Raw genomic sequence first — 13,201 nt, 5'->3', positions numbered from 1 at the left:
GAGGGGAAGGGGAAATGAGTTACCAATCAACAAACATAAAGTTTCAGTTAAGCAAGATGATAAGATCTAGGATCTGCTGTACAACATTGTACCTATAATCAAAAAATAATGTACACTTTAAAATGTTTTAAGACAGTAGATTTCACGTTAAGTGCTATTATTACACACACACACACACATACACACGACAGCCACAAGCCCTGGAACACCAAGAGGGGTGCACTGGACTCCCAGTATGTAGGGGGTATTCTAAGGTAAGGTGGCTGTCTTTCATGTCTCTATTCCTTTCATCCAGTAGACTCACCACACTGAGATGTCCCTACTGCTCAGCTGGCAATGGTGATATTTCCCAAACCTATTCATGTAATTTGTCCTGGACCCTCCCCACCCCCCTGCCCCCAAATTCCCCATCTTCTCTACTTCCTGTGCTTTCTCCACATAATGCTGAGCTCTGGATTCAGAATCCTGACAGCTATCCTACACTGGGGTCCCTGGACTTGCTTTGTATGTGACTCTCATGGACCCTGGATAATGCTGTCCTCTTGGATCCTCACTAGCTAAGATTTTCCTGTCTGGCCCTATTCCTTGACACTTGGTCATTCTGATCGAATCCTTGCTTCTCACATGAAGGAGAAATACCATGTTGGCATAACAGAATTTTAAAGCATTCCAAGAAATATCCTGTTACTCAGGAAATCACTGTATAAATCCAGCTTAATATGAGTGAGGTTGTAATATAATTTTCGGCTAAACTTAATTAGAAAACAAGGAAATACAAAATATTAGTGAGACAATATTTTCTCACTCTTAAGTTTGACTATAATTTAAAGGATTGGTAAATTAAAGTGTCCGTAAATGTGTAGGGTATTAAAATACATTAATTTGTGAGACAGAACTAGAAGAAAAATGTTGGAAATAAATTTGGGCTATATTTATAAAAATATACAATCTTCTCCACTTTAACCCAATTTACATTTTGTATTATCTTTCCTTTGAGAAAGCATGCACATGGGCCCTATAATGCATTTCCAAAATGTTGACTTCAGTTCTGTAAATCATATTAACAAATGGGAAACAACTTAGTTTCTAATTAGTAGGAGAACAGTTAAACTCATTATGACACATACTTGCTTTGGGTATAGTTAGATAAGTGAGGTTATCTATATGTGTTATCATGGAAAGATCCACATTCATTTTATTAAGTGGCAAGGGCAAGAAGAAAAACATGTTACTTTTATCCATTAAATTAAAAATAGAACGTATTTCTATACTACATCTCTATATTGTAAATCCTAGAGTCATCTTTTTTTTTTTTTTTTATGTTTCTCACTGCCTCTTTGATCAGGTCTTTATTCAAAATTAGCTGTCCAAAATGATTTGACCTTTACCGAATAAACAAATTTAAGTTTATGCAGCAGCCTTTTCCTCTGTGGTGGGTTTCTTTTCTGTGGGCTTCTTTTTATCAGGCTTCTTTTCAGCTGCTGGTTTCTTGGTCACTGCAGCATTTTTCCCACCAAAGGCTTCTTTGGCTTCTTCAGCTTCTTAACGCAAACAGCCTCCTTTCCCTTCTTTCCCACCACAGGCTTCTTGCCTGGAATCCCCTTCTCAACTGATTTGGCTTCTAGTGCTGCTGCTGCCCTATCCATCCGGATTTTGTGGTTCTTGGCCTGGCGAAGAATGGTGTTCTGGCGCATGGTCTTTGCATATGGGTTTAGCTTCAACATGATTCTCAGGTTTTTCAGTGGATTCTTCTTCAAGACTCTGTGATGAATCTTCTTGCTTGGTGCTCGGAGGGCTCTTTGGATCTCTGGGCTTTTCAAGATTCTGCTAAGGTCTGTATTGAGCATCTTGTGCATGGGGAGGTTGTAGTTACTCTTGAGGGAGGCAGCTTTACGCCAAGTGCCATACAGCTCCTCTAACTTGCGGAAAAGCAGTTTCAGTCCAAATGCAGAAACGTCCCACATGCCCCCCAGGAGCCAGTTTCAAAATGTTCAGTTTGCTTACATTAAGCAGAGTAATTCCAGGGATGTTTCTGAAGGCCTTGATGATACCATTGTCCTCATTATAAATGATGCAGGGTCCCCTGCACTGGATACGGCGATGGTTTCTCATTTTGCCTTTGCCAGCTCTCATTCGCTGAGAGGCGTAGACCTTTTTGATATCATTCCAAGCCTTAAGTTTCTTCAGGAGCAAAACAGCCTCCTCGGTCTTCTTGTAGCCTTCAACTTTATCTTCAACCACCAAAGGAAGTTCAGGAACTTCCTCTATACGATGACCTTTAGACATGACCGGCGCTGGTAAAGCCGAGGCAGCCAACACAGAGCAGATGGCATATCGCTTCTGCGTTGTATTCACTCTGCGGTGCCAACGTCGCCAGGTCTTGGTTGGTGCAAACATGCGGCCCCCACGACACATATTTCCAAAAGCACCCTGGCCAGAATGGTGAGTGCCGCCACCTCGAACCCAGGAATTCAAGCCACAGCTCTGCCAGTACCCCAAGACTCAGCACTGGTTTGATGACCTGCTAATTCACTGACAGCATAGGGCTGTCTGTTGTTTTTGCGCAAGTTGGTGTGAACAAAGTTCATAATATCTGGTCGAATGGGAGCCTTGAACACAGCAGGCAAAGTGACACTTTTGCCAGATGACTCCCCCCTTTCAGAGTACACTGATATCAGTGGACGAGCACATGCCATGGCGGGGAGAGGACAAGGCCACGCTCCTCTCAACCCGGCGGCTCCCACAGGAAAAGCTAGAGTCATCTTTTAAATTATACACATCTTTTAAATTATACACATCTTTTAAATTATATACATCTTTTAAATTTGTGGTAACCTCTCAGTGAGGGCATGAATTTTGGAGAAATACTGTAAAGCAGAGAACTTTGATTTATGTATATTGTTAAAACTCTTTTGCCACAAAAATATATGCATCAGTAGCTTTCTTATTAAGATATTAAAATAGGTCAAACAAAGAAAGTAACTAATAAGATAGAGTATGTTAATAAGATAGAATGATTGCTGCATGATACAACACACAAAACCTGAATTTTGAATGGCTTAACACAAAGATATTTATTTTTGTGAAGATGAAACCTGATGTACATTGTCCTGGCCACACTACTATCAGGTGACCCATGGATCCAGGCTGTTCCACCTTCTAGTTCCACCATCACAACACAAACTCTCCGGGATGTTGCTGAATCAAAGAGAAAGCATAGAGGTGGCATACTGACTCCCATATTCTTTGGGCTGAAAGTGGCAAACTGCTTTTTCTCATATGTCAGCAGCAAGGGCTAGTCCAATGACATGTGATGGGGACAAAAACTATACATACCATTAAATTATACTTTATTCTCATTTTCATCTTCCTATTTTAAGCCTGCATAAAGTACTTTGGTGATAGAGTCCTTCTTTTTATCACCTGGGACACATTATGGAATAGTGGGAAGATAAATGAATTATTGATAAAAGACAGAAGGTTTACCTCTGGCTGGCAGGAGCGGAAGAGTGTGGGCTGTACACCAGTTCAGATCGGGGGTTTAGTCCCAGTATAGTCACAAACTATTCTGTTAATTCAGGCACATCCCAAGCTCTATGAACCTCAGTTTCTTCATCTCTGAAGTTGGTCTAATAATATGTCAAAAGTCTGTTGGAATGCATGTAATGTATGTAAAACGCCTGGCACAGTGCTTGGTATATCTTAAATCTTTATGAATGGGAATTATTACTCTGGTTATTTTGACCACAAACGGAACCACCTTTACCTATTTTTTTAATTAAAAAATTAGTCAAGGATGTATCAGAGTACATGAATCGCTGTAGGACATGAAATATCGAATCAGATAAAAATTGTTACTTGGCAAGTAAAAATCAAATAAAAATTTCCCCTCAAATAGTCTATTATATAATTTAGGTGTGGAGGTGTCATCCCAACTGGATGAAACTCAATGATCCTAGAATTTGTGTCAAGGACTAACTCCTTCCCTGCATGCCATGCAAACCACCGTTTTCATTCATTTCACCCTTACCAAAAATCTAGCCCCAGATTAGATTTGCCAACATACATTCAAGATAACCTGATTAAAATGTTCTATGAATGTAGTGGACTCTGGCCCTCCAAGCCCTACATATACAGTGCCAGCCCAGTGTGTTCTGCACATATCATCTCAAGGGACTATCATACTTATTTCTCAAACACTCCTTGGAGATAATGTGCATAAAACATTTAGGTTGCAATGTGTTCAACTGTGCTGGGACAAAAGCACAGGACACCTTCCATTCTTGCCTTTCTTCATGATCTCAAAGTAACGGCTAGAAATTCTCCCTCCAGGTTTTTATCTCTGAACGCTGAGTTATACTATCTGAGAATGTGGCTCCTGCTCACCTCTCTCATAGCTGTATCTTCTCCACCACCCAGCTTAACAACAAATCACCTCATACAACTCAATAGCAAATGAACAAACACTCCAATTAAAAAATGGGCAGAGGACCTGAATAGGCCTGAAGACATACACATGGCCAACAGGTACATGAAAAGGTGCTGAACATCACTAATTATCAGGGAAATACAAAACACAATCAGGTATCACCTCACACCTGTTAGAATGGCTAACATCAAAAAGACAAGGCATAAAAGTGTTGGCAAAGGTGTGGAGAAAAAGGAACGCTTGTGTACTGTTGGTGGAAATATACTTTGGTGCAGCCACTATGGAAAACAGTATGAAGATTCCTGAGAAAAAAATAACAATAGAACTAACATATGATCCAGCAATTCAACTTCTGGGCACATATGTAAAGAAATGGAATCACTATCTTGAAGAGATGTCTGCATTCCCTTGTTCATCACATCATTATTCACAACAGGCAAATATGGAAGTGACCTAAGTGTCTGTCTGCAGATGAATGGATAAAGATGTGATGTATGTGTGTGTGTGTGTGTCTGTGTGTGTGTGTCTGTGTGTGTGTACAGACACATAGATGAGTACATACCTACATGTGCACAATTCTTGGCTTTTGTGTCTCTGATATTCTTACTCTGCTACTCTTCCTGTGGAAATAAGTCTCCAGTTTTATAAAAGAAGTTGAAAGAACTTGCACTGAGGGACTTCCCTTGTGGTCCAGTGGTTAAGACTCTGCGCTCCCAATGCAGGGGGCCTGGGTTCGATCCCTGGTCAGGGAACTAGATCCCGTGTGCTGCAGCTAAGAGAGTCCACATGCCACAACTAAGACCTGGTGCAGCCAAATAAATAAATAAATAAATATTTTTTAAAAAAAAGAACTTGCGGCTGGAAAACGCGGGCTGCCCCGAGGGGGCGGCTTGGCTGCTGGCGGTGTGGCAGATTAGTGAGGGAACGAGCAGAAAAGCGAACGGCCGTCTCTTCCCCTCTCCAGAGCGTGCTCGCGTTCCTGCTGGGGCTTTTGAGAATCTCGACGCAATCTTGCAAGCCGTATTTGAACTGACCAAAGACAACTTCAGACCTGTATAATGTAACAGAAAAGGTCAGAAAACATTAGGCAGTAGAAGTGTGAGCATATTAAGTAAGATGAACGTCCCGGGAAGCAGTTGTGGAAGCCCTAGTTCTGCAGATGTATCTAATGACTTTAAGGATGTTTGGACAAAACTAAAGGAGTGTCATGATAAAGAAGTACAAGGTTTACAAGTAAAAGTAACCAAACTGAAAAAGGAACGAATTTTAGATGCACAGAGACTAGAAGAATTCTTCACCAAAAACCAGCAGCTTAGAGAGCAACAGAAAGTTCTTCATGAAACCATTAAAGTTTTAGAAGATCGATTAAGAGCAGGATTATGTGATCGCTGTGCAGTAACTGAAGAACATATGCGGAAGAAACAACAAGAGTTTGAAAATATTTGACAGCAGAATCTTAAACTTATCACAGAGCTTATGAATGAAAAGAATACTCTACAGGAAGAAAACAAAAAGCTTTCTGAACAGCTGCAGCAGAAAATTGAGAATGATCAACCACATCAAGCAACCGATCTTGAAACTGAGGAAGATGTTATTCCAGATTCACCAATAACAACCTTTTCATTTTCTGGCGCTAACCGACTACGAAGGAAGGAGAACCTCCACGTCCGATACGTAGAACAAACACATACTAAACTGGAGCACTCTGGGTGTGCACAGGAATTGAGAAAAATACCAAAGTCTTCAACTCATCCACCACATAAACATAATGAACGTGAAATTCTAGTGGCTGACACTTGTGATCAGAGTCAAGCTCCAGTGGCTAATACACATGGAAAAAGCAGTTATCCTCCTGATAATTTAGCTACAGTTGTTGCTGAAACACTTGGACTTAGTGTTCAAGATGAGTCTGAATCTCGAGGTCCTATGAGCCCTGTTGGTGATGAGCTCTACCACTGTCTGGAAGGAGAGCACAAAAAACCTTTTGAGGAATCTAGAAGAAATAGTGAAGATAGTTTAAGATTTTCAGATTCTAATTCAAAGCCTCCTCCTCAAGAAGAATTGACTACTCGGGTATCATCTCCTGTATTTGGAGCTACCTCTAATGTGAAAAGTAGTTTAGGTTTGAATACAAGTTTGTCCCCTTCTCTTTTAGAGACTGGGAAAAAAAACCATCTGAAAACAATGCCTTTCAGCAACACTTCTAATTCTAGATCAGAGAAACCTAGATTAAAATCTGAAGATGGTGCCCTCTTCACACATCATAATATTGGGGCTGAAGTGAAGAAGATCACTAACCAGTCATCTTCTAATAAGCAGATGCTTATAAATAAAAATACAAGTGAACAGTATAGTATTGATCACATTAAAGATACTGTTACTGATAAAGATAAACATGTGGTACCCCTGAAATCACTGGGAGGCCGAACCAAAAGGAAGAAAATCGAGGAAGAAAGTGAAGATGAAGTAAGCTGCCCCCAAGCCTCCTTTGATAAAGAAAATGCTTTTCCTTTTCCACCGGATAGTCATTCTTACATGAATGGAGACTATGTGATGGATAAACCTTTGGATCTGTCTGATCGATTTTCAGCTATTCAGCGTCAAGAGAAAAGCCAAGGAAGTGAGAACTCTAAAATCGGATTTAGGCAAGTGACTCTCTCTGAGGTTTTGAAGCCTGTTCCAAAGGGCTCTTCCTCAAGCCGTAAGGCCTTGAGTGGGAGCTGTGGGTTAACCAGAGATTCCCCAGAAGAGCCCAGCAGCTTACAGGAGTCCCTCCTCCAGTCCTTGAATAAATCTCCAGATAATAAAACACTGTTACAAATAAAGGAAGAAAATTCTATCTTTAAAATCCCTCTACGTCCACGTGAAAGTTTGGAGACAGAGAATCTTTTTGATGACATGAAGGGTGCTGGTTCTTGTGAGCCTATAAAAGTAAAAACCAGGTCAGTCCATGGAGCATGTGAACTTGCATCAGTTCTTCAGTTAAATCCATGTAGAATTGCTAAAACAAAGTCTCTACAAAACAACCAAGATGTATCCTTTGAAAACATCCAGTGGAGTATAGATCCAGGAGCAGACCTTTCTCAGTATAAAATGGATATTACTGTAGTAGATACAAAGGATGGCAGTCAGTCAAGATTAGCAGGAGGAGAGACAGTGGACATGGACTGTACATTGGTTAGTGAAACTATGCTTTTAAAAATGAAGAACCAAGAGCAGAAGGGAGAAAAAAGTCCAAATGGAGAAAGAAAACTGAATGATAGCTTGGAAGATATGTTTGATCGGACTACACATGAAGAATATGAATCCTGTTTGGTGGATAGCTTCCCCCAAGTAGCAGATGAAGAGGAGTCGTCAACTGTTACAAAAAAACCAAACTCTCCTGGTGATAAACAAGATAAAGTCAAACAGAAAACATTTGTGGAGCCATATTTTAAAGATGATGAAAGAGAGACTAGCTTACAAAATTTTCCTCATATTGAGGTGGTCCGGAAAAAAGAAGAGAGAAGAAAATTGCTTGGACACACGTGTAAGGAATGTGAAATTTATTATGCAGATTTTCCAGCAGAAGAAAGAGAAAAGAAGTTGGCTTCCTGCTCAAGACACCGATTTCGCTACATTCCACCCAACACACCAGAGAATTTCTGGGAAGTTGGTTTTCCTTCCACTCAGACTTGTGTGGAAAGAGGTTACATTAAAGAAGATCTTGATCCTTGTCCTCGTCCAAAAAGACGGCAGCCTTACAATGCAATATTTTCTCCAAAAGGCAAAGAGCAGAAGACATAAATGTTGCAGCAAGAACAGGAGAGATGACAATATTCTTTTTATTTATAGTTAAAGTTGGTATTAAACATTGATTTTTTTTGAAAAAAAAAAAAAAAGAACTTGCATTGAGTGTTATTTTAAAGTCAGCTTTTTAGGATTACATTTGTGCTTTTCATGAAGGAGTCTTTCACTATACACATAGCAACTTATATTTCCTTTTGTCATGGAGACTTATGATTTAAGTTAAAGCAGTCCCTGAGCCTGTCTGTGTTTTTGTTTGGATTAAGAGTTGGAGGTTTACGCAGAAAAGAAGACTTTTCTCTTCTTTGACAGGAGCGTTCATCAATTTATCTTGAGTGTCCTGTAGAGCAAATCCATTATAAATATAATGCTAATGCTGGCATTTAGGCAGAAGTGATGATGTTCCAGGCAGAGTTCTAATGTTTATAGCTCAAGGAGGGGTGGATTTTAAAATCTTAATAAAATTACTGTGACATTATCATGATTGACTTTTGTAGCCATTATCTTGTCTAAATATTATCTTCTACCATGGATGTGTACGGTAAAAAACAAGTAAATTCATTATGTTACTGGATTCTCATATAGATTTATAAAGAATTTTAGGTAGGCAGGTGCAAGAATGGGAAACAGAGAGGATGACACTGGGAGGGTTGAGTAGTGGCCAGATGTGTGAGGAAAGTGTCAAAATGCTCATGTGAGCAGACTGATTAGATAATGACAAAACCGGAAGTGGGCATTTGATTGTTACTGAGATATGTGTTGTGATCTTCTGATTTCCTCCTGAATAATGAACACTTATACTTCTCAACCCTCTCTAAGAAATTATCTGAAACAAGACGTTGCTTTGAAACATGTGGCTAAGAGACATAGCTGATTTTAGCCTGTCATTAACATGGTTCTGGGGCAGAAAAGCTGACACCTGAAGATGACACCTGAAGATTTTAGAAATGATCAGTCTAAAAATACAGAATTCCTCAAAGGTTTCCCTCCATGGAAGTCATTTGGGTAATCTGAAGTTTTAATTTTATATCTGTGCTTTTATTACAGTACAAATACGCCAGTGTAGCCACATTATAAGCACGGGCATGCCATGCTCACACACAGAGGTATTCATACACATACACACACACATCAGCTTCTTTCTTATGTCATACATATTAGGGATATATAGATATAGATGCTTGATTAATTACAAATTCAAAATCATGTTCATTCATTAACAAAATCAGTTTTAAAGAACGTCAATTTGGGAGAAATCATTTGTTATTTGGGAAGTTATAAAATGCAAAACACCACAATGGAAAGAAATCACTGTGAATGTCAAAACCCCTTCCAAACTGCTGAGGACTTAAGTTGTCTTGGTATAAACTCACTGAAATTAGCATTCTTCACTCTTAAGAGAAATATGTAATTTTCTTCATCTCTTTGAAAAGAAATTATATGTATTTATAGCTCTATAAACTTATAAGCATCATCAGATAAAAATGAATAAACAATCATGGCAAATCAATTTTCCTTGAAATGTTGTTTGATCTGTACAAAGCAGACTACTTCAGATTTATAAATCGTGTCTTTCTGCTAACTGAGATTCAGCGTTCTGTCAATATTTAAAATTTTATAACTAATAGCCTTTTTTCTTCTAATTTTACTTCATCTGTTAAACATGAAAACTGAAATATTGATTTAAACAGGAAATGAACTTTTACTTAGGGCATCATGATTAATTAGTACGGCACATTCAATGTACATGTGCCTGTCTTGAGATTAACAACAACAACAAAACAATAGATTTGAGATGAAAAAATAAAATGCTTGAATATTATTTATGGACACAATGTAGAAAATAACTTATCTATTCTTAATGAATTTGTCAAAATTCCTACAGTTTTACATGCTGAGGGAGAAGATAGATTATAAGTGAAAATATCAAATGTTAATACTATAAACTCTATTTCACTCAGCTTCAGAAATCAGATCCTCAGATCAATACTTTTGTTGAGACCTGGAAGTTACACATATATCTAATACTTGGTATTTGACATTTTCCATCCCTTCATTTATATGCCCCACATACCCGGCTTGCCAAAGAAACCCAGGGCAGCTACTCACCTGTCTGCCCACTCTCCTTCTGAGAGTGTATTCTTGCTTAAATAAATCCTCACTTTACTTTCTTGACCTCCCTGTCTCGTTTCTGAATTCTTTCTGTGATGGGACAAGAACCTTACATTCACCAGGAGCATTTGTGCCTAGACAACTCAGGGGACAGACAAAGAACACAACTTAATATGATTTTCCAACCTTTCCTCTCATGGCCTCCTCCTTCCCACCTGCAGCCTCTCACCTGACCCTCCATCCCCAAACAGTCCCAAACAACCTTCCCTCTCTCCAGGTTTATTGTGATGGTTAATTTCCTGAAATACATGTTTCTACTCTTTATAGTTTTTCCAGGATTGATATTGGCTAAGAGAGTCAGCAGAACACTTTGCTGAAAAACTATCACTACACAACAAAACTTATGTTTACTAACATTTGCTAAAGTCCTTGGTATTGCATAAAATTATTAGTTAAACTTAGCATCTGTATTTCATGGATTTCCAAAAGAACCATGGATTTCACATACTCTGGCAACTGAACATGTTTAAAAGACTTAAGTGTCTTTTAAACATGTCTGCTTGGTACAACTTAAGGAAATTAACGGTAAGCTGAGAGTTCCTTCTCTACCGTACACATAATACTCAGCATTAAGTCTGTTTGTTGTTTGAATCCAGGGACTGACACTGAATTATAGCAACTGTTGAATCTATTACTTAATGTAAATGAAAACAGAATTAATAATGCTGGAAAAAAGGCACTTGAGAAAATAAATCTGCTAACCAAACTTTTATGACTTCATAATCATCTATCTGCCCTGTTTTGCTGGGCAAATTCTCCACTAGTAGTGTTAAAAGGAAAAATCCCTACCTGTAGCAGCATTTGTCTAGGTGGTATAAAACTGAACACTGTGGTTCATCAAAAATGTTCTAACCAGCTGAAGCTGAAAAAATACCATTATCTTTTAATGACTCTTACTGGACCTAACTGAAGGGGCTTTTCTGTCCAACAAATAGCAGGATTTATTTTTTACCCAAAATACATACAGACCTATGGACAATTCAAGTCCTCTCTAAAGTGTTAGTTTTCAATCCTTAATTAGCATAATCACTAAGTAACCCCCTTTCTAGCTAAAAACCTCCAAATCACCTCCACCACCACCACCAGTACTTTGTTAATTTACTTACTGGTAAGTATTATAGCTGTCATATCTCATATCTCTGAGAGTCTTGGTTTATGTTTAACAAAGGTTTAGGTTTTAAAACCTTGCTTCTCAAAGTGTGGTCCACGGACCATAAGCATTGATCTCACCTGGGAACATGTTAGAATCCTCAGACACTTCCCCCAAGAACTACTGAATCAGAACTTGCACAATAACAACATCCCCAGGGGATTTTTATGCAGAATTAAGTTAGAGAGGGGCAGGTCGAGGGCAGGATTTATCAGGGGTGAATCCGTGGACAAGTAACATCAAAAGCACCTGAAGAGTACTGGCACAAAAACAGAAATATAGATCAATGGAACAGGATAGAAAGCTCAGAGATAAACCCATGCACATATGGTCACTCTTTGACAAAGAAGGCAAGAATATACAGTGAAGAAAAGACAGTCTCTTCAATAAGTGGTGCTGGGAAAACTGGACAGCTACATGTAAAAGAATGAAATTAGAACACTCCCTAACACCATACACAAAAATAAACTCAAAATGGATTAAAGACCTAAATGCAAGGCCAGACACTATAAAACTCTTAGAGGAAAACACGGGCAGAACACTCTATGCCATACATCACAGAAAGATCCTTTTTGACCCACCTCCTAGAGAAATGGAAATAAAAACAAAAATAAACAAATGGGACCTAATGAAACTTCAAAGCTTTTGCACAGCAAAGGAAACCATAAACAACACGAAAAGACAACCCTCAGAATGGGAGAAAATATTTGCAAATGAAGCAACTGACAAAGGATTAATCTCCAAAATTTACAAGCGGCTCATGCAACTCAATATCAAAAAAACAAACAACCCAATACAAAAATGGGCTGAAGACCTACATAGACATTTCTCCAAAGAAGATATACAGACTGCCAACAAACACATGAAAGGATGCTCAACATCACTAATTATTAGAGAAATGCAAATCAAAACCACAATGAGGTATCACCTCACACCAGTCAGAATGGCCATCATCAAAGAATCTACAAACAATAAATGCTGGAGAGGGTGTGGAGAAAAGGAAACCCTCTTGCACTGTTGGCAGGAATGTAAATAGATACAGCCACTATGGAGGACAGTATAGAGGTTCCTTAAAAAACTAAAAATAGAACTACCATATGACCCAGCAATCCCACTATTGGGCATGTACCCTGAGAAAACCATAATTCAGAAAGAGACATGGACCACAACGTTTATTGCAGCACTATTTACAATAGCCAGGACATGGAAGTAACCTAAGTGTCCATCCACAGATGAATGGATAAAGAAGATGTGGCACATATATACAATGCAATATTACTCGGCCATAAAAAGAAATGAAATTGAGTGATTTGTAGTGATGGTGGATGGACCTAGAGTCTGTCATACAGAGTGAAGTAAGTCAGAAAGAGAAAAACAAATACCATATGCTAACACATATATATGGAATCTAAAAAAAAAAAAAAGGTTCTGATGAACCTAGGGGCAGGACAGGAATAGAGACGCAGACATAGAAAATGGACTTGATGACACGGGGAGGGGAAGGGTAAGCGGGGACAAAGTGAGAGAGTGGCATGGACATATATACACTACCAAATGTAAAACAGACAGCTAGTGGGAAGCAGCCGCATAGCACAGGGAGATCAACTCGGTGCTTTGTGACCACCTAGAGGGGTGCCATGGGGGTGTGAGAGGGAGACGCAAGA

At 39.0% G+C, this 13,201-nt stretch overlaps 1 protein-coding gene and 1 pseudogene across 1 annotated transcript; one reads left to right on the top strand and one right to left on the bottom strand.

Annotated features, from left to right (window-relative positions):
* Nucleotides 1-1,407: 1,407 nt before the first annotated feature.
* On the bottom strand, nucleotides 1,408-2,754 carry LOC101285327 (60S ribosomal protein L4-like; annotated as a pseudogene).
* A 2,539-nt stretch (nucleotides 2,755-5,293) lies between these two features.
* LOC101288633 (DNA endonuclease RBBP8-like) lies at nucleotides 5,294-8,294 on the top strand. The gene is given in 1 exon segment (XM_033416148.2): nucleotides 5,294-8,294. A coding segment is annotated over 1 exon segment (2,670 nt). The 5' UTR covers nucleotides 5,294-5,545; the 3' UTR covers nucleotides 8,216-8,294.
* Nucleotides 8,295-13,201: the final 4,907 nt, after the last annotated feature.

This window comes from Orcinus orca, chromosome X (genome assembly GCF_937001465.1).
Source record: "Orcinus orca chromosome X, mOrcOrc1.1, whole genome shotgun sequence".
Taxonomy (NCBI): domain Eukaryota; kingdom Metazoa; phylum Chordata; class Mammalia; order Artiodactyla; family Delphinidae; genus Orcinus; species Orcinus orca.
This window is presented reverse-complemented; position numbering and strand designations above follow the sequence as displayed.